At 41.0% G+C, this 24353-nt stretch overlaps 1 protein-coding gene across 1 annotated transcript in view; it reads right to left on the minus strand.

Moving 5' to 3' along the window:
* The window catches only part of LOC134357992 (acidic amino acid decarboxylase GADL1-like), a 69216-nt gene extending 53560 nt beyond the window's left edge, over nt 1-15656 (minus strand). The window contains exons 1-2 of the mRNA XM_063069840.1: nt 15442-15656; nt 881-1047 (exon numbers count right to left, since the gene is read on the minus strand). Coding sequence (XP_062925910.1) covers nt 881-1047; nt 15442-15505 — 231 coding nt within the window. The 5' untranslated portion in view covers nt 15506-15656. The remainder of the gene's footprint in view (nt 1-880; nt 1048-15441) is intronic.
* Nucleotides 15657-24353: the final 8697 nt, after the last annotated feature.

The following is a 24353-nucleotide window of genomic DNA, read 5'->3' on the forward strand; positions in this document are numbered from 1 at the left end:
GAAGACAGAAAACTAGGTGGTAGCATTGAAGGTACATGTGTGAAGTTTACACAAGTAGTTTCGACTATAACAGTGAAAAGACAGGAAATACATGCAGGAACACAAGTTATAAATAACCACATTTACTTTAAATAGGTTACCTTAAGTAACAAATGAAAAATTATATTTTCACTATATTATAACTTACAATCATCTTATTTAAGAACTGTTTTCTGACTATATCTCAAAATCATAGAAACAGGGTCAGATATTACAAAACTGACAACTTTTCAGAAATATTTTTTCACCCTGGCAGCAGAAGCTGTTGTAATAGTTGTGCTGGCAATCTAGTTATCTGTAAGGCTTCCAAAACCAAAATAGGATGAAAATTAATAAAAATACTGCAGTGAGTGATAAACAGAAAAGCTAAACATTGTTCTTCAGAAACTTGATTGAGGGACACGGTTGAATAATATAAACACCAGCGGATGTTGAGATAGGAAAGATGATTAAACATTGTAACCATTTCTAAAGATGCCTAACTAGTGCATAAAGTAACACAAGGACCTGGCAGGATCAGGCTTGTGTAACATCAAGGAATCTAAAGACTGATTCAACACAATGTTATTCAATGTTAAATTACAATCATCTAAATCTACAGACAATATCCTATCTTATGAATAACAAACTGTTCTTAGATCCTTGAGGGATTTGCTGATAGTTGTTTATTCACAGACACAAAATAACCAAAACTGAAAAATAACATGCTTGTTCATTTCGATGCCTTTTGTAGCTGGGAATTAACAAGTCCCACTGTAGCTCCAGCTCAGTAGCTAATGCTTATCTGATTACTGCCTTAGATAAATCATATTTATAGCATCGGTAATCAGAGGGTTTGTACCTTCTCATTAACATCAGTGGCTTTCCTTACAGCCTCTTCCATGATGATTGGGAATGCATCTTCAACGAACTTTTCGCCTGCTTTTGCGTCCAGAAGAGGTCCATTCAACACCACCCCATCCACCAGAATTGCACCCTTCTTAAGAAGTTGGTCCTTTTTTAATTTGTCTATATTAAGAGATTGCAGGACAGTTTAGAATTTAGGAGTATGGCACCTGTCGTACATTTCCATACAGAAAACAACTCATTTTCTTGATCTCAATCAACAGTAAAACTACAACATTCAATGAATTCGCCTTCCCTGTTGTAAAAACTTATTCTACACAAACCAACAATTGCCAAAACTAATACTTACCCCGAGAACTACACACATCAAAGGACTTGAGAGAAAATAAATTCTACCTCAATCAATCTTACTTACAATGGTTAAAACTGGGTTGCATATTTCCCTACAGGAAATGCTGGGAGCATACTAAAACCGTTGTTCGCAATTTATTTTTCTTCCTCTACAGTGCCCGGTTCTGACCTCGTATTCGCCTTCAGGTCTGTCAAATAAAGAAATTAAGCTTCAAATCTGATCCAAGCTTTAAGCAGATATTGGCATTAACTAATCACGGATGGCTGTATCAAATAGTAGAAGCGTTCTCGCTGGCCCTCTGTGCATTAGCAGCTGAGCTCGGTTCAGAAATGTCTATGTCTGCTGCCCAGTGCATGACAAACTGTTGCTCATAATTTCTGGTGCGTTGAGGTGTTGAAAAGATTTTGTGGCTACCAAAATCAGCACTGCTTATATGGGGATGAAGTAAAGCCTAAATTACAATGTGTTAATGAGGTCAAGATTTCCAACAGGTAACGTCTCTCAACTCAGAATGGCCCAAATCATATTTTAAATGGCTGATGTTATGAATAGTGGAAGGAGGTAGTATCAAACAGTAAACAAAACTAGCAAGTAATTGGGATTAGCTCCAGTAAACCGCTAACAGACAAAATGAATCTACAAATCTCCATGTCTGTAGTGAACGTCCATGTAGCAATGGTTATAAATTATCATGTCTGAAGTCCATTCGTACTCAAATAAACATTGGCTAAGTGACTAGAATACAGAATTTCAAATACAAAAAAATGCAGCCAAACTATACAATAAGAGGTGATTACTTCAAATTTAACGCATTCATCCTAACCCACTCTATATATTCTAATATAATAGATTTTATTATTTGACACGCCTGTGTGCCCAGTGCACTTCTGGTGCAGCGGGATATTAAGGCCAACCAGATTAATTATAACTGTAAACACGTTGAGTAACACATGTTTGTGATGCAGACATGTAATTACTGAGATGAAAATTGAAGCTGATGTAAATACAGGGGGCAAATGATGCAAAGTAATACTCAGCAGATGTTTTAAGCAAGCAGTGCCCCAATGCAAAGACATTGTGCGGTTGGCAGTATTATAAATACACTAGTTTTATAAGCAGTCATATGAAAATTGGATTAAATTAAGCAAGGCAGAAATATATGATGTGACTTGAATTACATGTCCTTTTAGAAATGTGAACCTTCTAATCAGATTCTGTTAGACCTGACAATCAGTGGCTTTCAAATAGTATTATAAAATATAAAATAATTTAAATAGTGAACACTTCGATTCAGTAAATCTGAAAGATTTAATTTGTTTTTCATCTGGTATATGGGGAATGGAATGCATTAAAACAGGTATGAGAGTCACTTGGATATGAAAACCTGAGAAATGAGATTAAAACAGTTATATAGACATTAATTTATTAATTATAATACAGTTTAATTCATTCTGCAGAGTGAATCTCTGTTTAACATGTTCCAAAATGAACAAAGTTTTAATCATTGTCCAAAAAAGTTTTTGATTGACGATAAAGTGTGCATGTTAAAGAGACGATTAACTTTTATTATAATTTCCTCTCATTTTCTCTTTGGTTCTGGGCAAACCAAATCAGGATGCTTTCTATAAGACACCCAAAATACATTCTTCATGGGAAGAAGATAAGAAGATTAGATTAATGTGAGGTAGTCGGGGCCGCAGCAGCAGTATCTGAAGAAAGGCCTGGCAATCTACTTCTGCATCTTGCCACAAAAACCTTACGGACATCTACGCTATCCACAGGGTCACCATGAGTCGACACGACTCAACGGCACTCAACAACAAGTAAGGAGAACCCAGTCATTGAACTTTCTGAACTCTTTGAACCATATGTGGTGATGCGGTTACATATGTAACCTCACTACAAATAAACATGTAATCTGAATCCACTTCAGAAAATCACGCAACTCAGATAAAAGGCCAAAAGGGCTTGAGTGCGACTGACAGGTCTTTTAAAGATTAATGTTATTCATTACCCCCCTGCTGCTTTGCCCCACAGTTCTTTTTAAGCATCTATACAACTCTACCTTGAAAGTTACTACTAAATCTGCCTGCACTGCTTTTTCAAAGAGTGCACACCAGATCATGACAACTTGCTGTATTAAATAAGAAACCTCACCTTCCCTCCTATCTTCATCGCGACCAAAAAGTGTTGACATTTGTACATTTAAGAACACAAAGTTTGAAGTAAATTGTTTATCAAACTACGTACATATCACCATATTTAAAGCTGAGATTCATTGTCTCGCAGGCATACTCTATAGAACAATAACCCTAAGAGAATCAATGAAAGACCACATAAACTTTGGCGTTCAATCGGTGTGCAAAATACAACAAACTGTGCAAAAACAAAAAGAAATAATTATAATAAATAAATAAGCAATAAATATCAAGAACATGAGATTAAGAGTCCTTGACAGTGAGTCCATAGGTTATAGGAACATTTCAATGATGGGGCAACTGAAGTTCAGTGAAGTTATCTCCTCTGGTTCAAGAGCCTGATGATTGAGGGGTAATGACTGCTCCTGAACCTGGTGGTGTGAGTCCTGAGGCTCCTGTATCTTCTTCCTGAGGGTAGCAGTATGAAAAGAGCATGATCTGGGTGATAGGGGTCCTTGATGATGGATGCTGCTTTCCTGCGACAACACTTCATATAGATGTGCTGAATGGTGGGGAGGGCTTTACCTGTTGTTACGTACCCCGTAACTGGGTTGCCAAACCAGCAGAAATGGATCACTCAGTTGGAGTCTGGAGTACTAGAACTAAGAAAGTTTTATTAAAGAAACAAGCAACACAGTAATCGAAAGGATAATAAATGCAACAATTCAACAATGATAACCACACATGTGCACAGAATTAAGATAACAGCATCAATCAAGCTCTATCGTTGTCTAGGGGTAAATGACCAATTTCAAAATGACTCAAAGTTCAGTCCAGTTTGTAGTTCAGTTCGCAGTAATCGTTGTCATGGCGATGGACAAGGTGGGGGAAGAGAGACAGAATAGGAACAACTGATCATTCAGAACACTGCTTCACTCACAGACCAGCGGGATGGCTCACAAACAGCTTTTGGGCAGGTCCTTGGTGATGTCACCTGAGGTCACCGACTGTGACCCCTCCTCCAGATGCGGTCGATCCTCTGCAGTGAACCCGGCACCCAGGCAAGGGCGGACACACACCGGGTTCCCGCTGATCGTACCTTTCCACCCACTCGTGAGAAGCGTACCGCTTCCAGGGTCTCGTTACCTCGGGTGGCGTGTGTGTCTGTCTTAGCGAACCTGTCCCTTTTTATCCCCCTGCTGGGGTATCGCCTGTCCATCACTTCAAACAGTTCAGGGTTCAAAGGGGGGAGCCGCTCCAGACAGCTCTTCCTCCCACATCCCTTCATTACACATCTCCAGACGCTGCTCCATTGTTCCTTATCTCTCCTTCCCCTGAGGGCAGGTGGCAGACCAACTGCTGATGCCACTGATGCTAGCCCAGGCCAGCAAACATCTTAATTTTATGTGTATTCTCGTAACACTGTAATGGACTGGGCTGTATCTACTATTTTTTGTATGACTTTCCACTTAAGGGCATTGGTGCTTCCATACCAGGCTGTGATGCAGCCAGTCAATATACTCTCCACCACACATCTATGGAAGTGTGTCCAAGTTTTAGATGTCATGCCAAGTCTCTACAGACTCCTAAGGAAGTAGAGGCACTGTGGTGCTTTCTTCATAATTGCAGGTGTGCTGGGCCCAGGACAGATCCTCTGAAATGATAACACCTAGGAACTTCAAGTTGCTGACCCTCTCTACCTCCGATCCTCCGATGAGGACTGTCTCACGTATCTCTGGTTTTGTCATTCTGAAGGCAATAATCAGCTCCTTGGTCTTGTTAACATTGAATAAGAGGTTGTTGTTGTGGCACCACTCAGCTGGATTTCAATTTCCTTCCTATGAAACACCTTTGATTTAGCCTATCACAGTGGTGTCTTCAGCAAACTTGAATATGGTACTGGAGCTGTGCTTAGCCGCACAGTCGTAAGTGTAAAGCAAGTAGAGCAGGGAGTTAAGCACACAGCCTTGTGGTGCACCTGTACTGATGGAAATTGTGGAGGAGATGCTGTTGTCAATCTGAAATGACTGGGGTCTGGAAGTGAGGAAATCAAGGATCCAATTGCACAAGCAGGTATTGAGGTCAAGGTCATAATTCATTTTACTAGCAGCAATCAGAAGCATAATTTTCTACACTACTGCCTTTCACTCAACAAAGCACTGGTATTAGTATCATTTTGTTATACAGAACACAATGTATCGACCTACCAACCAAATGGATTGTTCTTGCATACTGAATATAAGAATGCCACCTACATCTTAGTACGTTACCCCAGTGATTTGGTCAAAATATTGAAACCACCAATACAAACTGCTTAAGGATTACAAATCGCAATTCATCCATCTCTGTACCTGAATGGTGAAAAAACAAATAAGTCCTCACAATAAAGGAGAGTGTTTTCACTAAATAAATAGAAAACACTGCATCAAAGCAAAATTGGAGGGGAGAGGTGTAAATTTAAAATCCAACAGGAGCTCAAAAGAGACAATAGCAAATCAGCTGCCCATTGTGCATCCAAACAATTACCTTGACTATTGGCTTCAATGGTGTATAATGTTTCATCCGCAGGTGTCCATTTTGCACATCTGCGGATTAACCATTTGAGAACAATATGCTGAAAATGCACTATAAATTTAATAGCAAGAATCAGTAGGCACCTTTTATCCAAGCAGAACAACTAATGGGTTTTACAAATTAATTAGCAGTGAAATCTACAAATCCTACAGGAAATAGGGAGAAGCTGATCAAGACAAATGCCTTAATGTACAGAAATATATTCAGAGAATATACTGAAAGGCAAAGAGACAAATGGAAAAATACAAAGCTCGTCATTAAGTTGCTCCAGTGGGTAACAATGAGAGTGCATGCTGCAATGAAAATAAAAACCGCGTGAAACAGAGAAGACAGTCATTAGGAGTCATTATAATTATTTCCTTTAATTATTTACAAGGAAGTAACTTACAATTTGCCCTGCCCATTGTGCAAGTAAGGTGAACATTTTCTCACAACAAAAGGTTGCAAACAAATTATTCCCAGGAATAGTGCTTTTTCAATCTGAAGCACTAATATAAACACAAGAGGTAATTTTAGAATCATTTTAGATTGACACGTCAGAATCAAAATCAGGTTTAATTTCACCAGCATATGTCGTGATGTTTGTTAACTTTGCAGCAGTAGAACAATGCAATACATGATAGATATAGGAAAAAAAACTGAATTACGTAAGTATATATGTGTAAGTGTGTGTGTGTGTGTGTGTGTGTGTGTGTGTGTGTGTGTATATATATATATATATATATATATCATTGGAGAAAAAAATAGCTTCACTGGGAAAAATGCATGCTTTTGCTTTTTGACATGTTATGACATGTAAGAAACAGGTGCTGATAAAATCCTATATTACTATATTTCCATGTTATACAAAATGTAATGACTTGAACTGCTTCTATATTTTGTCCATTGTTACATGCTAAGGACCTTTATTGATTTCATTATGAATGTCGGTGTGTTCCTGGATGAATTGAGCAAGTGTGCTGCGGTGGAAGGACTGTTCAGTAAAAAGGATGCAAGGGTAGATGGTGATGGGGATAATTCCTGTGGTGGCAGGAATTGGGCAGGTGAAGCAGGTTTGGTAAGCTGATTCGGTTTCATATTAAGGTGGAATTTCACAGTAACAGGGACTCCCAGCAATGAAAGTGACTGGTCTGTTAACGGACCTTCGTCCGCCTGCTCCTTCTCATCCAAAGATGTGATGAACATCTTTGTTCTCCAACTGCAAACCTCCTTGCAGAATCTCTCTTTCTGGTGCATCTGCTGATCCCATAATGCAACATGTATTTTTAAATGTAAAGCAATAAAGTTTAAACTGCACAGAAAATGCTTGAGGAACTCAGCAGGTCAATCTCAGCCTCTCTAGAGAGAAATAACGAGGAGACATTTCAGACCAAGATCTAGCTCTAACTCTGTTTAACCTGTCAGTTCCCAATTCATCAAGAAAGCCATCATGCTCACTTTGAGTTAAGTTAAGAAACACAAAGCTAACATTCAACAATCTCTAAAGAGAACTCTTTGGAGCAAGTTAGATTTCATCATATGGGATTCCAAATATGCCTCCTTTAAACTGGGAAGTGGGTGCTCTGGCAAAAGGCTACATTCCTGTTTGAAGCTAAATTTTAATTCTCCCCCCCACCACCATTCCTCAGAGTTAGAATTCCTCCCTCTTGGCTTGAAAATTCAATGCAAATTAGTCAAGATTTTCGGAGAATACCAACCTATCAGAGTCATTTGACATGTAGCTCAGAACAGAATTAATTTGACAAAATCAGTATGTGGGCAGAAAGTAGCAAATGAAACATGATATGGAAAAGTGTGGAGTGCTGTTAATGGGAAGGAAAATGCATGCCATACATAGTCCATGAATGTATTGAAACAGCTGAGGAGCACTTCAGACATAAATATTGAAAAGCTTAGGAAAGCCCAGTGTCACTAGAAGGCACAGGAAATCATCCCGAACTCGATTATGCATCTCAACCACATCTTCTGTATCTTGTCAAGTTCTAAGTGACTGGGATATTGAGGTAGACATTCAAGCAATCTTTATACAAAAAGTAATCAATGCTGAGAAAGAGTTCCTTAAAAGAGACTAAGATTGTGGAATTATTTGTGGAGAAACTAAGTACCATATTGGATGCTTTAGAATCATCAAAGACTGAGCTTTCACCTGCACCCATCTGTGTGTTAAACATAGGCATAGAAAATAGGTGCAGGAGTAGGCCATTCAGCCCTTCGAGCCTGCACCGCCATTCGGTATGATCATGGCTGATCATCCAACTCAGAACCCTGCACCAGCCTTCCCTCCATACCCCCTGATCCCCGTAGCCACAAGGGCCGTATCTAACTCCCTCTTAAATATAGCCAATGAACTGGCCTCAACTGTTTCCTGTGGCAGAGAATTCCACAGATTCACCACTCTCTGTGTGAAGGAGTTCTTCCTAATCTCGGTCCTAAAAGGCTTCCCCTTTATCCTCAAACTGTGACCCCTCGTTCTGGACTTCCCCAACATCGGGAACAATTTTCCTGCATCTAGCGTGTCCAATCCCTTTAGGATTTTATATGTTTCAATAAGATCCCCCCTCAATCTTCTAAATTCCAACGAGTATAACCCTAGTTCATTCAGTCTTTCTTCATATGAAAGTCCTGCCATCCCAGGAATCAATCTGGTGAACCTTCTTTGTACTCCCTCTATGGCAAGGATGTCTTTCCTCAGATTAGGGGAACAAAACTGCACACAATACTCCAGGTGTGGTCTCACCACGGCCTTGTACAACTGCAGTAGTACCTCCCTGCTCCTATACTTGAATCCTCTTGCTATAAATGCCAGCATACCACTCGCCTTTTTCACCACCTGCTGTACCTGCATGCCCACTTTCAATGACTGGTGTATAATGACACCCAGGTCTCGTTGCACCTCCCCTTTTCCTAATCGGCCACCATTCAGATAATAATCTGTTTTCCTGTTTTTGCCACCAAAGTGGATAACCTCACATTTATCCACATTAAATTGCATCTGCCATGAATTTGCCCATTCACCTAACCTATCCAAGTCACCCTGCATCCTCTTAGCATCCTCCTCACAGCTAACACTGCCGCCCAGCTTCGTGTCATCCGCAAACTTGGAGATGCTGCATTTAATTCCCTCATCCAAGTCGTTAATACATATTGTAAACAACTGGGGTCCCAGCACTGAGCCTTGCGGTACCCCACTAGTCACCGCCTGCCATTCTGAAAAGGTCCCGTTTATTCCCACTCTTTACTTCCTGTCTGCCAACCAATTCTCTATCCACATCAATACCTTACCCCCAGTACCGTGTGCTTTAAGTTTGCACACTAATCTCCTGTGTGGGATCTTGTCAAAAGCCTTTTGAAAATCCAAATATACCACATCCACTGGTTCTCCCCTATCCACTCTACTAGTTACATCCTCAAAAAATTCTATAAGATTTCGTCAGACATGATTTTCCTTTCACAAATCCATGCTGACTTTGTCCGATGATTTCACCACTTTCCAAATGTGCTGTTATCACATCTTTGATAACTGATTCTAGCAGTTTCCCCACCACCAATGTTAGGCTAACCGGTCTATAATTCCCCGGTTTCTCTCTCCTTCCTTTTTTAAAAAGTGGGGTTACATTAGCCACCCTCCAATCCTCAGGAACTAGTCCAGAATCTAAAGAGTCTTGAAAAATTATCACTAATGCATCCACTATTTCTTGAGCTACTTCCTTAAGCACTCTGGGATGCAGACCATCTGGCCCTGGGGATTTATCTGCCTTTAATCCCTTCAATTTACCTAACACCACTTCCCTACTAACATGTATTTCCCTCAGTTCCTCCATCTCACTGGACCCTCTGCCCCCTACTATTTCCAGAAGATTATTTATGTCCTCCTTAGTGAAGATAGAACCAAAGTAATTATTCAATTGGTCTGCCATGTCCTTGCTCCCCATAATCAATTCATCTGTTTCTGTCTGTAGGGGACCTACATTTGTCTTAAACAATCTTCTTCTTTTCACATATCTATAACTTTTACAGTCAGTTTTTATGTTCCCTGCCAGTTTTCTCTCATAATCTTTTTTCCCCTTCCTAATTAAGCCCTTTGTCCTCCTCTCCTGAACTCTGAATTTCTCCCAGTCCTCAGGTGAGCCACTTTTTCTGGCTAATTTGTATGCTTTTTCTTTGGAATTGATACTATCCCTAATTTCCCTTGTCAGCCACGGGTGCACTACCTTCCTTGATTTATTCTTTTGCCAAACTGGGATGAACAATTGTTGTAGTTCATCCATGCGATCTTTAAATGCTTGCCATTGCATATCCACCGTCAACCCTTTAAGTGTCATTTGCCAGTCTATCTTAGCTAATTCACGTCTCATACCTTCAAAGTTACCCTTCTTTAAGTTCAGAACCTTTGTTTCTGAATTAACTATGTCACCCTCCATCTTAATGAAGAATTCCACCATATTATGGCCACTCTTACCCAAGGGGTCTCTCACGACAAGATTGCTAATTAACCCTTCCTCATTGCTCAATACCCAGTCTAGAATAGCCTGCTCTCTAGTTGGTTCCTTGACATGTTGGTTCAAAAAACCATCCTGCATACATTCCAAGAAATCCTCTTCCTCAGCACCCTTACCAATTTGGTTCACCCAATCTATATGTAGATTGAAGTCACCCATTATAACTGCTGTTCCTTTATTGTACACGTTTCTAATTTCCTGTTTAATACCATCCCCAACCTCACTACTACTGTTAGGTGGCCTGTACACAACTCCCACCAGCGTTTTCTGCCCCTTAGTGTTATGCAGCTCTACCCATATCAATTCCACATCCTCCCGGCTAACGTCCTTCCTTTCTATTGCGTTAATCTCCTCTCTAACCAGCAATGCTACCCCACCTCCTTTTCTTTCATGTCTATCCCTCCTGAATATTGAATATCCCTGAATGTTGAGCTCCCATCCTTGGTCACCCTGGAGCCATGTCTCTGTGATCCCAACTATATCATATTCATTAATAACAATCTGCACTTTTAATTCATCCACCTTGTTACAAATGCTCCTTGCATTGACACACAAAGCCTTCAGGCTCACTTTTACAACTCTCTTACGACGTCAGTGAGGACCCCAACAATGGTGTTGAGACTAGCGCGTGATTTCGATTTAAGTGAGGGAGAGTTGCGCAGCGTCAGCCTCACTCTCTCTTCTCAATTCCCATCTGGATCCAGTGGCAAGACAGAGTCGAGATGGCTGGAGATGGGACTAGGCGTAGTGGATGACCAGGACGTCTTCTGTGTCTTGTCCTGCTCTACACATTCCACAACACTTGCAGAGACCGCCTTCTTGACCATTGGATCTTCCATTGGTCTCGTCCGCTCAATCTGCTGGAGTCTGTCTTCACATGCTGGGATAGACAACTCCCTATCTCACTGAGGGTTTGAGACCTGTCAGCTACCCTCACCTGGTTTAACCGGTTTGTCGAAGCCGCTGCCCAGGGTGTGGCCGCTGTCACATGCAAACGGCTATGGGGAGCCACAGGTGACAGCTGAGTGCCAGGTGGGGACCAGGTGGGGACCAAAGGTGGACTAACCGCCTTGAAAAGGACATGTTCCCCCACCAGAGGTGCTACCCCTCCCTGACACCCCATACACCCTGACATCCCTGCACCCATCTACACTATTCTTTGATACACAACAATAAGGAAATGATCCAACTTTAATAATTTTGCCTAGTTAGCAATGTTGATTGTGGTTGATTGTGGTAAATCTGATAAAATGCATTTACAGTTGTAGCTTGCTATGAGATGACAGATTCCTGTCAATTCTACCTGAAGTTAATAGTTTTTAGAGTGATCTAGTTCAGGGCTGGAAAAATGTCCAGCTAGTTCAAAGTGGTAGCCCTTCATTAAAATCTATTGCTTTCAAATGGCTTTCAAATCATTTGAATCACGCTATTGAAACATACTCACAAGTAATCAACTCACTTCATCCCTATTCCATACTGATCCTGCTAATCATTGTCTTAAATCCTTTGGAACATATATCTTCTTGGATGTTTATAAAGAAAAAGTGCAGATTTAAAATAGTATTAAAGCATGCAGGATATTTGGATAAATATTCTGCAAACATAAATTATTCCTCATTTTAAAGCAATACATTCTGCCACTATGTTTACACTGCAAGTGCATTGTAAATTCTTATGAGTACTGCTTATGAACTTTCTACCAGCAATGGTATCACAGTAATGGCACTGCTGGGACCATTCACAATGTGACCTATTCATAAGTGGAGCTGTTCTACGGAACTGGAAGAGTGGTAATGAAGGGTAAAATGATTCATATTTGTACTCTCCGATGACATTGACAGTGAGCTGTGCATGGTTTCTGCATGTAGACAGTAGTAGGTGGTGCTGGTTGCTTTCCCACCCTCAGTGTGAGTACAGAGGACAATTCCTTAATGACATATTAAATGGTGTTTGCTGTATCCATCATTTTTCAGGACATTGAGAAGCAGGGACAGGGGGTGTGATGTGGTTGCCAGATAACAATAGGTGGCCCAAGAACTAGTGAATGTGATGGAGAGAACAAAGCTTGTCCTTGACTGATAAAGTCTGCCGTAGCTGGGAGGCTTGCTTTTTACTTTGCTCCTGCTGTGACTCCCCGTTTATCATTCTTTTGAATGTACATTGTGACAATATTATTTTATAATTTGTTCAAAAGCTCTGACTAACATTACAAACTGCATCAAATGATTCAAAGTAGATGACAGCAGCCTGGATGCCTGTGACAAAATACTTCTTTAATGTACTAAAGACTCTGAAATCTGGAGTATAAATATTAAGTTAATGCTGAACTGTAATTAACTATAATGCAAGGATACAGTAAAATTACAAAAACAGACTTTTATCAATATACCACTTACACTATTTGACTAAGCCAGTAACTCTCCAAAGTTTGATGTAACTATTAATGTTGGATCAGTTCTTTTTACTCTGTATAGGTTTGCCATTTATTGGAGTGCAGTATGCTGAATTTTTAGATATGTCCCTTGATTTGAGCAATTTGTGTCCCTCTGCTCATGATTACACAACCAAGAAGTAATTCATTACAACCAGTGTTGCGTCAAACCGTATGATCAGAGCAATAGGCACTGGACTGGAATATTCAGCCAGCCATGTCTAACATTGTTACCTTTTGTTCATCAACAAAGTAAGAAGCCTTTTTCACCGATGCATCACAGTATTTGTAATGAAGAAAGCATCATCGACTTTACTGGGACCAGTTAGATTCCTGCTCCAGGAGGACATTGTTTTTCCCCCAACATCTGGCCCAGGGGCATAGTGTTCAAACAAACAAAAAACAAAAGGGGTTGGATCAAAATGGTGTGATTGCTGAGCAGATTCAGATTAGGAACTGAATTGGCTGGAGACTCTCAAATCTGAGCCTCTATTCCCTGGGCACTGCACGTCAATATCAAGATTGCTGCAGTCAGGGAAAATACCTTGATAATATTCTGTATCAAAAGAAATGCTGAAAATGAATCATAACGCAAATTTAAATCTGCCTTTGATTCAGCAAAGAAAGGCACAGCATTTTTGTACTTTACTTTAGTTATTAGAATTTAATTAGGTAGCTCAGCTTTCTGCCCTATTAAGTAGGTTATGGTTTATTACGTAGTCCAACAAGACTTTGGAATTGGAATCCACTGAAGTAACAATCAAGAGACTAGCTCTTGACGCTGGGAGTACCCAAGCAACATATTCTTATAAATATAACACAGTAAAATTAGGCCTCTCAACTTGTGTTAAATGCAAAATTAATCATTCGAAAAATCTGAAATAAAACGCTATTTAGAAGTTTATATAAGGAAATTGAGTACATATTATTGAAGTAATTCTAGGGGGTAGGAGCCATACTTTTATTATCTTGCTGGCCCCATTATTAATTTGATCCGATCAACTGAGAGCAACAAAGGAGAAAGCAGACAAAGAGTGTGTGGGGTGGGGGTGGGGGGGGAGAGAAATAAGGTATCCGTGAAGGAAAACGGTCCACGAAGCTAATCCATACCACAGGAATCCAAAGGCCCAAGTACCTCCTCCTATTTCCCTTGCCCCCTTTTTAAACCATTGACTATCAAGACAGAGTCCTCTTAATCAATGTACATGTCTTCTCTCGCGCTGAGTCAAATCGATTGCAGTTCTGCCCAGCAGAAGTTTGTAATGAGTATAAACGAAAGCACAATCGGTTAAAAACAGCACGAAGACTCCCCCCGACCGCCCCCCTCCAAAAAAATAGGTATTTAAAATCTCCTCTATTGGTCCGTGGAGCTGCAATTATAAATTAGGGCATTGTTTCCTAATTCTATTCACTCTTCTTTCAGCAAAGCATCGCAGCAACGTTCTCCGGTTCCTGAGAGAACGACAAAGCCAAGGAAACATTTTTTTATATATTGTACGTAGGGTGGAGTTTCCAAATAACGGACCGCCTCTTCTTGTGAATTGAGAACAACTGAACTCCAATCAGTAAAATGGTAAAGTAGAACAGATCATTTTATACACTAATTGTTTCACCAAAAATAAAAAGCACACCTTCTTAAAAGTGTAATGGTTTTTAAGATGTCTGTTAAAATCTGGACTGCTACCGATCCGAATTACAGAAGAGGCGCAATGATGAAGTAAGGCTTCTTCCATGCCGCGATTTGCAGCAACGCGCCAGGCAGTTGCTTAAGCAACGCCTTCAATCTCTATGGCGACAGCGACCCATCTGTGCGTTTGAAAATAGCGGTGGAATTATGCCTACTGTGGCTGATCCCCCGCAGTTCGAGGGGAGGGGACGGGCGAGGACGAGCAGCTGGAGCAGAGGGGCTTCTCAGTTTCACACGCCTCTCGAAATGATTGTTTCCCCGCACATCCTCTCGCCTCCCAGCGAACGCAGATGTAACAAGCACCACCTTCGGGTCGGTGTAACACGAGAGGACCGCATTGTGCGAACCGGCATGGTGTTATCAAAGAAGCGGCCCATACACAATGGTCCGAATGGCCTCTTTTCGTGCCGAGGTAAAACAGGCTCAGGGGGCCAGGGAGATCCGCCTGCCTTGAAATCGACGGCTCGTTTACTAAAGACTCAATATTTTCTCTGACCAGCAGATTAAATGCAATTACATTTATTTCAATTCGTGAACGCACACCGTCCCCTGAAACATCTGAATGTGAATTCAAAATCGGAATCAATAAAATACCCAGCAGCACATTACCAGCATCTTCAGGGTTTTATTTCAGACTTACAGCATCCGCAGAATTTTGCTTTTGTGCCAAGTCATGAGTATGGTAACAATCATTTTTTAAATATCTCTGAATTGCCACAATGCTTTTCACTGAAAATAATATGCGGAAAAAAATATATAGTGCTCTCCCCCCCACCCCCCGCCACACACACACACACACACAACCCGAGCGCTGTGTTGCATTGACACCTGTAACAGGGATACAGTTGCTGCGGCAACATTGCAAATGAACCTACCCGCAGTGGAACCGCCGCTTGCCTGACAGTCCATCATCACGACGTCGTCCCTTGTGTCTCCCATTGAAGCTGCTCCCTGCTTGCGGTCTCCGTCTTGACTCCTTCACTTGGTCGCTAACAAGAGAAAGGAAGGGAGAAGGTGGAGTAAAAAGAAACAGAGAGAGGGGAGTGGGTGAGCAGCGGAGGAGGAGTCAAAGCGAGCGGCAACTGTGGCTGGCAGCAGCTCTGACGTCAGGTTGGGAGCCACAGTCAGTGGAAAAGTACTGAGCCTCAACTGGGTGACTCTAACATAAATATATATATATAAACCTAGTGGAAAAATACAGAATGTGAAACACAGAACTGGATACGTTACATGTAAATTTATATTTATATCTAAATCTAAAACACACTGTGGAAAAATACTGACAAGCCTAGACAAGGCTTGAATACAATACATCTGAAAATTTATTCTGATATGCAGTTATAAAACAGTATAGCACAGAAACAGGCCCTTCAAGCCAAAATATTGAACTAATTAAATTAATATTTAAATGCCAAGATCAATTAACCCTTTCTGCTACATAATGCCTGTGTCTCTCCATTCTCCTACAATGGAACAGACAGGATTTCAATGCAGTACTCCAACCAAAGTTTCATAAAGCTTTTACAGAACCTCTTAACTCAAACTCATTACCCCAACCAATACAGGCAAGCCTGTTATACACCGTCCTTGCCACCCCATCAGTAAGTGGAGCCACTTTCGGGGAACAATGGATTTGGTCCCCAAGATTCCCCTGTCTACTAACAGTGTTAAAGTTATTGGTATGACTGTGTACTGTCTCTTACATAAACACATATGCATTCAGTAGCTACCTTACTCAGTACAGGAGTGGTACCCAATGTGGTCTTATGCTGCTGCAGCCTGTCCACTTCAAGGTTCAACTTACTGAGATGCATTCAGAGATGCTCTTCTGCACACCACTCCTGTAAAACCTGTTATTTGAGTTATTGTCACGTTCCTGTGAGCCTGAACCACTCTGGCCATCCTCCGCTGACCTCTCATTAGCAAGACGCTCTCGCCCGCTGGACTGCCACACACTGGATGCTTTTTGCATCATCCTCTGTAAACGGGGGGGGGGGGTGGCTGTTTTGTGTGAAAGTTTCCGGATATCAGCAGTTTCTGAGATACTCAAACCATCCCGTTTGACAGAGTCACTTAGGTAACATCCCTTCCCCATCCTGATGGTTGGTCAGGACAACTGAAACTTGTGACTAATCAGCCAATCATGTGACAGCATAAAAGCATGCCGACATGGTCAAGAGGTTCAATTGTACAGAAGGCATCTAATAAATATGTGTATTAGGTATAGCGTGTATATATATGTGTGTGTGTGTATGTATGTATATATGTGTGTGTGTGGATGTGTGTGTATATATATATATACAGTATATCTATATATATAAATAACACGCACACTCACACACACACACACACACAGGATAACACAACACACTGTAGTTGGTTGTCATCCATCTGTCTCGAAGGACAATGGGTGATGATCATCATCACCACAAGCCTGGGCGGAAGGTATGGAGATCCTGAGATACCCAGTCATCAAGATCCCCCTCTCAGCTTCACCACTGCAGTCCAAAGGAAAGCTTACGAAGCAATACGTTTGTCACCAGTTTGGCTGCTGAAGCTGCTGGAAGGATGTTCAATGTCGTCCAGCTGCCTTAGGGGCTCCACTCCGGATTTGCTGTCTGGGTTTACTCCCGTAGTCTTCGTCTCTCCTGAGGCTGTCCACAATGCAGTGGGGGCTATTTACCTGTAGCTGGGGATCTGGTTCACGAGCAGCAGGGCGTGTCCACACACCGGTGAGCCTGTGTGCTATATGTGCAGGGACCAGACCTCCTTCCCGTCCTCTGTAGTTCAGCCTGAATCCAAAAGTTCCGTTTCCATGTGTCGCCAGCGAGGAGGCACTACATGAGGCTTGGGTTGGAGAATCTGTGTACTGGCAGGGAGAGACTTACACATTCAGCATCTTTTCATGATACTGCTAGCCAGCGGAGGAAGCTGACAACGAGAGTGAGAAGCACTATCCACTACAGTACCACACTCGACGCATCACAGCAACCATAACATACCATAACGGACAATAATGTATCACCAACAGCAGGAACCCAGCTATGGATCCCAGTGGAACACCACTAGTCACAGACCTCTTGAATCTAAAGAGCCAAGTCACCATGGATCCCAAACATCTTAATCTTCTGATGAGCTTACCATGAGTGGTCTTTCCAAACGCCTCACTAAAACCTACGTAGGCAACTTCCACAGGTCTACCTTCATCAATCATCTTTGTCACCTCCTTGAAAAACTCAATCAAGTAGTAAGATAAAGCACAAAGCTATGCCGTGGTTGGGAAGGCCCTTTGCTTCAGTGAAAGGGACCTCGATGAACGTGTGAATGGTGTAAAGCAGACTAACATGCCAGAACAGACTGACATTAAGAAAGAGGCTGTGTGGAACTTTTGAGAATCATTTGTTGACGCTCAGTTGTTTAGTCGAGTCCAACCCTTCATGACCTCATGGACCATAGGATCCATAGGGTCTTCATGGCAAGATACAAAGTAGATTGCCAGGCCTTTCCTCCGTGCAGATACTGCTACTGCCCAAGTTGGGACCCGGCTGGGTTTGATCTCAGGACCATCTGCCTGGAAGTCCAGTGCTGATGCCACTACACCACCAGCTGGCCCATTAGGATATAATGAGAATCATTAGGATATTTAAATCCACAAGGTTGAATGGGATATGTCCCAGTTTACTACAGGAAGCTTGGGAAAAGATTCTTGCACCTTTAGCAATGGTATTTGTATCCGCACATGTCACAGGAATTATACCAGATGATTGGAAGTTGGCAATATTCCTTTATTCAAGAAAGGGAGTAGGGACAAACTTGGGAATTATAGATCCATGAGTCTTACTCCAGTGGTGGGCAAATCATTGGAGAAGATTCTTAGAGACGGGATTTACAAGCATTTGGAGAAACATAGTCTGATCGGGGATTGTGAGCAGGGCTTTGTGAGGGGTAGGTCATGCTTCACAAGCCTTTCGGATTCTTTGAGGATGTGACAAAGCACTTTGATGAAGGCAGAGCAGTTGATGTGGTGTATATGAATTTTAGTAAAGAACTTGATAATGTCCCCTATGATAAGCTCATTTCGAAAGGCAGGAGGTAGGGGTTCCAGGGAAACCTAGCTGTGTGGATTCAGACTTGGCTTGACCAGAGAACGCAGAGGGTGGTAGTAGATGGACTGTATTCTGCCTGGAGGTTGGTGACCAGTGGTGTTCCACAGGGATCTGTACTGGGACTCCTACTCTTTGTGATTTTTATAAATGACTCAGATGAGGAAGTGGAGGGGTGGGTTAGTAAGTTTGCAGATGACACAGTGGTTAGTGGAGTTGTAGATAGTGTAGAAGATTGGCGTAGCTTACACCAGGATGTTGACAGGGTGCAGGGCTGGGCTGGGTAGTGAATTACTTCACACTTGTCCAAAGGTTGAGTTCAAGCCAGCAAAGTGCAAAGTGATTCACTGTGGAAGGTCTAGTCTGAAGGCACAATACAGGGTTAATGGCAGGAACAGTGGACCTTGGGGTCTGTGTTCACAGATCCTTCAAAATTGGCATATAAGTAGATCGGACTGATAAGAAGGTATGTGGTGTGTTGGCCTTCATTTGTTGGGGATTTGAGTTCAAGAGCCACGAGTTAATGTTCCGGCTCTATAAAACCCTGGTTAGACCCACTTGGAATATTGTGTTCAGTTTTGGTCACCTCATTAGAGGAAGGACGTGAAAGATTTAGAGAGGTGCAGAGGAGATTTACTGGGATGCTCTCTGAATTAGAGAACAGGTCTAATGAGGATAGACTGAGCAGACTAAGGGTTTTCTCTTTGGAGTGAAGGAGTGTAAGAGGTGACTTGATAGAGGTGTATAAGATGATAAGAGGCATAGAGAGAGACTCTTCTCATGGAGGAAATGGCTAATAAGAAGGGGCATAATTTTTAGGTGATTGAAGGAATGTATGGGGATGTCAGAGGTAGGTTTTTCCCCCACACAGAGAGTAGTGGGTGCCAGGGGTAGTGTAGAAGAACACTTAAGAAATTTAGAGAGGCGCATGGGTGACAAAAATGGAGGTCTATGTAGGAGGGAAGGGTTAGATTGATCTCAGAGCAGGTTATAAGCTTGGCACAACATCATGAGCCGAAGGGCATGTGGTGTGCCCTACCTTTCCATTTTCTACAATGGAGTTTTGTGTGACCATTTGAAACAAATGTGCTGTATAAATAATTAAACAGGTAAATGGAAAAAGACACAAGGATGTGTTTCAATGTGGGTGCATTTGAATAACAAGCACATTTTTATACAAATCAAGTGGCATGGTACTGAATCAAACATATCCATCTGTCAACCAAAACTAATAAGTAAGATCGGAGACCGTGTCTGCCTACGTATTATGAAAACATACAAGCCTGGCTAGAAAGTATGTGTCACCTGTGTCAGTATTACTTGAAAGGTATAGAAACTTGCTCTACCTACTAAAAGCATACAACTATCTGTAAACGTGAAAACCTGCAAATCTGTCTGGACAAGCTCTAGGATACATCCTGGCATGCGCGTAAAACATGCCAAACAGAAATGTGTGAGAGGATACATATCTATTTATAAACATGCATGCAAATAAACCTCATAAGACGGAACTAAGAAAATATTACATCCATCCAAATGAATGTGGAAAAATACGACAGACTTTTGCTTCTTCACAGAACAATTACATTATTCCAAGGGAAATATATTGAATTCCACTTATGTCTATAAAATAATCAATAAATAACATCAGTAAAATACCACTGTGACGCACTTTTGTTCATACACCTAAAAATAGATTATCCTAATTATCTTGAAAATCTCTGGGATAAATATCTACAGCTTGCTTTTGATCTCCGAAAAGACCAGCAGCAAGTCAGAAGAATAGCTTCATCATACGTTACTCTGCACTTTGCCAGTCTTCCAAAGTTCTGGTGAGAGATGAGGAGAAGCCCCATGGAAAGCCCTGGTTGACCTGCCTTCATGCATCAGCCAAACCTGACTGCCTCTTATCATTTGCTTGTGTATTATTTTGCCTTTTCTTATTCATAATGGCTTTTGTCTAAGTGAATCTGTTACACTATAATTTACAATTTGGCACTGAATGAAACAGGGCCAAATTTCAAAGCTGTTTTCCCAATGCAGTTTTTCTTATAACTAACTTTTCCCTTCAGCTAGCTGAATATGGTACCTAATTCTTAAACAATATGACCTGCCGCTCAAGTGCAGTGATTTCACACATATTTGCCAAATGCCCTGTGATTAGGCTAGGATTAAATCGTGCAATTGCTGAGTGGCGTGGTTCGAGGGGCCGAAGGGCCTATTCTGTGCTGTACCTCAATAAATACATAAATAAATCAGGGCCTCATGGTAGCATAGCCTACCGGTGCAGGTTACATTACAGCATCAACGGCATGGGTTCGATTCCACCATCTTCACTAAGAAGTTTGTAGGGAAGGGTCTGTTACTATGCTGTTTCTCTAAATAAAAATGGATCACCAGCAATGTAAAGGTGTGCATTGCTTTTGTGTCAATCAGTTGCTCAGCTTGTACTGTGAAGAAGCAGCTTTGCTCCAACCAATGCATCCACTTTCAAAATAGCAATCGATAATTCCATTTCGCTGCAGAACAGATTACAGAACAAAACATACAACAAGAAGGGAAGAATGTAGTCCTTAAACTGGGAATAAATTAGAATTCTTTGTCTTAGTTCAATTATTGTTTGAGCTCCCCTGCGGTTCTTTCACGCCTGTTCCAGTCATTGAGCTGTTTATGTATAATGCCACCAAGATCTTAATAGAGTATTTAATAATTATGCGTGCTAAACTCACATTGTAGCATAATCTCCAAATGTGATGGGAAAGCAGGGACTAGTGACATTAAATAAACACGTAAATATTGGAAACAATAGCAGGCCAGGCAACAGTTGGCCAGAAAGGAACAAATTTGGACAACATCTCAGGCTTTCATTCCAAATGTGATGGATTTGCTGCTATTGACTATGAATGGATGTAAAATAGTTATTAGAACTATTTTTAGTAATATCAATTTAGTGTATAGCTCAAAGTTTATTTCATTTAGTAATGATACTTTCAATACAGGAAAAACCCTAAGACTGATAAACTCATTAAAGATATCAGGAGGTCTTTTTTCCTCAGGGATATGTAAATGTGAGACACAGGGGTTTCTGCAGATGCTGGAAATTTTGAGCAACACACATAAAATGCTGTAGGAAATCAACAGGTCAGGCATCACCAATGGAGGAACACAAACAGTTGGCATTGTGGGCAGGGAAGAGGGAACAATGGATTTTTACAGGGGTTTAAATCTGCGGCAACATTTTTCCTTTCCTCAGGTCCAGATACAACTATTACAGTGGGAGCGCCTAGAGCGAAGACCAGGTGCCTGGAAAACCTCCTGTAACCCTTCTTCCCACCTGAACATATTCCTTTAACTGGAAAATAGAGAATTTGGTCATAGTAATAGTTTCAATAGTGTTATGTAACTATCAGGAAAACTTCAATATACTGCATTTCAAAAACATTTTTAAGCTCCATGTTCAAAGCAGTGCAGAAATTATCAAGATCTCGTCAGTCAGGAAGCGGTTAGTCACAACAGATGCAGGTTCTGCCTCAGGAGCTCAAAACATAAAGGGATCCAAATAGATAAGATAGGCATAGCAAATTCAAATATAGAATTCGGGCTCATAGAGCGAATAAGGCAGAAAATATGGATGTACTACAGAGTAAAACAGAAATAAATATAAATGATGGAATGGTGGAATAAATGGTAAAAGGACTTGCTGCAGAGCTAGCAGCATTAGGACGACTAAAGGGTTAAAAGCAGCATTAAAAAGAAACAGTACAAAACAGACTGGCCAAGTGGTATTATTCAGTTCAATGAATTCTATACAATAACCATAATATCCTCTTCACACCTTTCTGATGACATGTTTCTTTACTCTCCACAAACAACATGATCAAAAGTTCACCTATTCTTTGCAAATTTGACATTTCAAAAATCATCTAAGCATATGACAAAACTTCAATACGAGATCATTATTCAGAGGTGGGGTTCCCTGCCAGGTATACAGTACCTAGCCTGAATGTTATTTTTAAAGTTCAATTTCTTTCATAATTAGCTTGAATTGTTCGGATGTAGTGTGGAATAGAAGACTGTTTCAGAGCAGCCAGCTTTGACTAGCTGTCAAATGCAGCAGTTGTTACATCTGATGTATGCGTTATCCCCTCAATGCTTAAAATATAGAGAAGTAATTTTAAACCTGTGAGCAGAATGTCACAGAATGGAGTATGGACAATAACATAACCCTGTTAAACTATAACACTGGACAACCACTTTTTTTCAAAAATGTTGCTTCCTCAGAATTTTTTTTGTTTATGATAGGCCACTTGAAGTTAATCACATATCTAATTTCAGACTATTTGTATCACATAGCAATTTGGAGAAAAAGAAATTATCTTTTATTGAATATAATGCATTTAATTGCATGACAGTACTGACACTTTGCAATAGTTCAACTAAGCTAAAAATGTTTTGTTGGTGATTTTCATTTGTACTCAGTGTCTGAGGCTTCTCAATTAAATGCCCAACAATAATCAGCCAGCATTGATGGATTCCAGTTGCCCTGATACCATTTCTCCATTTCCACAACATCCTGGTGAAACCTTTCACTACATGCTCGACACTGACAGCACCAAGATTTGCAGGGAAGAAGTCTAAATGGGAATGCAGATAATGAATCTTTAGTGACATGTTGAACTTTATGGTTTTGCATGCTTGAAGCATGTTGTCAACCAGCTGCACATAGCTTGGAGCACCGTAGTTGCCAAGAAAATTTTCCAGCAACATCCTTGAATGCCTTCCATGCGATTTTCTCTGGTCCCACTAGAAGTTCTTCGAATTGTCTGTCCTTGGTTCGATTCGTGGACCAACAAAAATGCCTTCCTTAATCTTGTCATCAGTTATTCTGAATTAAATTATGAATTGAGATAACAAATATAGGCAGTTTCCAAAAACTGGCTGGTGATAGGGAAATTTCATGGCGATTTTCATGATCAGCAGCCCAAAATCTATAAGACACCCAAAAGTATTCAGGAAGCAAAATCTTTGTTGTCCAGTGTAATGGCTTCCATGAGGCTAAGGGGGATCCCTTATTCTTCCTTCCACTCTTAACCTTCCACCATGATAAGGAGAAATAGTTAGAAATGTAATGCTTGGCTGGAGAAAGAGAGGCAGGGCGAAAGGAATGGATAGAAGTATCTTCCTGGAATAAATGATTAAAATGAGAAATTGGACCATCAGAAGGAAGGTACCAAAGTGAGGAATGGCTGTGGAAAAATTACTGTATGACCTGAAATATGTAGGTTTGCATTAATATTAAGAAGCAGCTTTCAGCTTGAAGGACAGGATAAATTGGGCACTCATAGGTATGTGAAGACACATTTTACAGAACCCAACAATCTAGGCCTATGTGATGAGGTAACAACCAAGATATATGGTAAAATACTCGATGGTCAGGACATTCATGGTGAACCAAAGGGTCTGTTCTCACCCTGAATGACTCTATAGTTTTGTAACATGGCCTGGATGCACCACGTGCAATTAAATTACCAGAAGAGTAAGTCTTCACTGGAGAGCCAGGTGGCTGATCCTACGCATACCACAATTGACCATTAGGCTAGAGATGAATAGTCAGCATCCAGGACTATAGATGGAACAGTCTGACCGTGATCCGTGGCCGTCTGGATCCATGGCCAGAGGGATCC

The sequence above is a fragment of the Mobula hypostoma genome, chromosome 17, assembly GCF_963921235.1.
Source record: "Mobula hypostoma chromosome 17, sMobHyp1.1, whole genome shotgun sequence".
Taxonomy (NCBI): Eukaryota; Metazoa; Chordata; class Chondrichthyes; order Myliobatiformes; family Myliobatidae; genus Mobula; species Mobula hypostoma.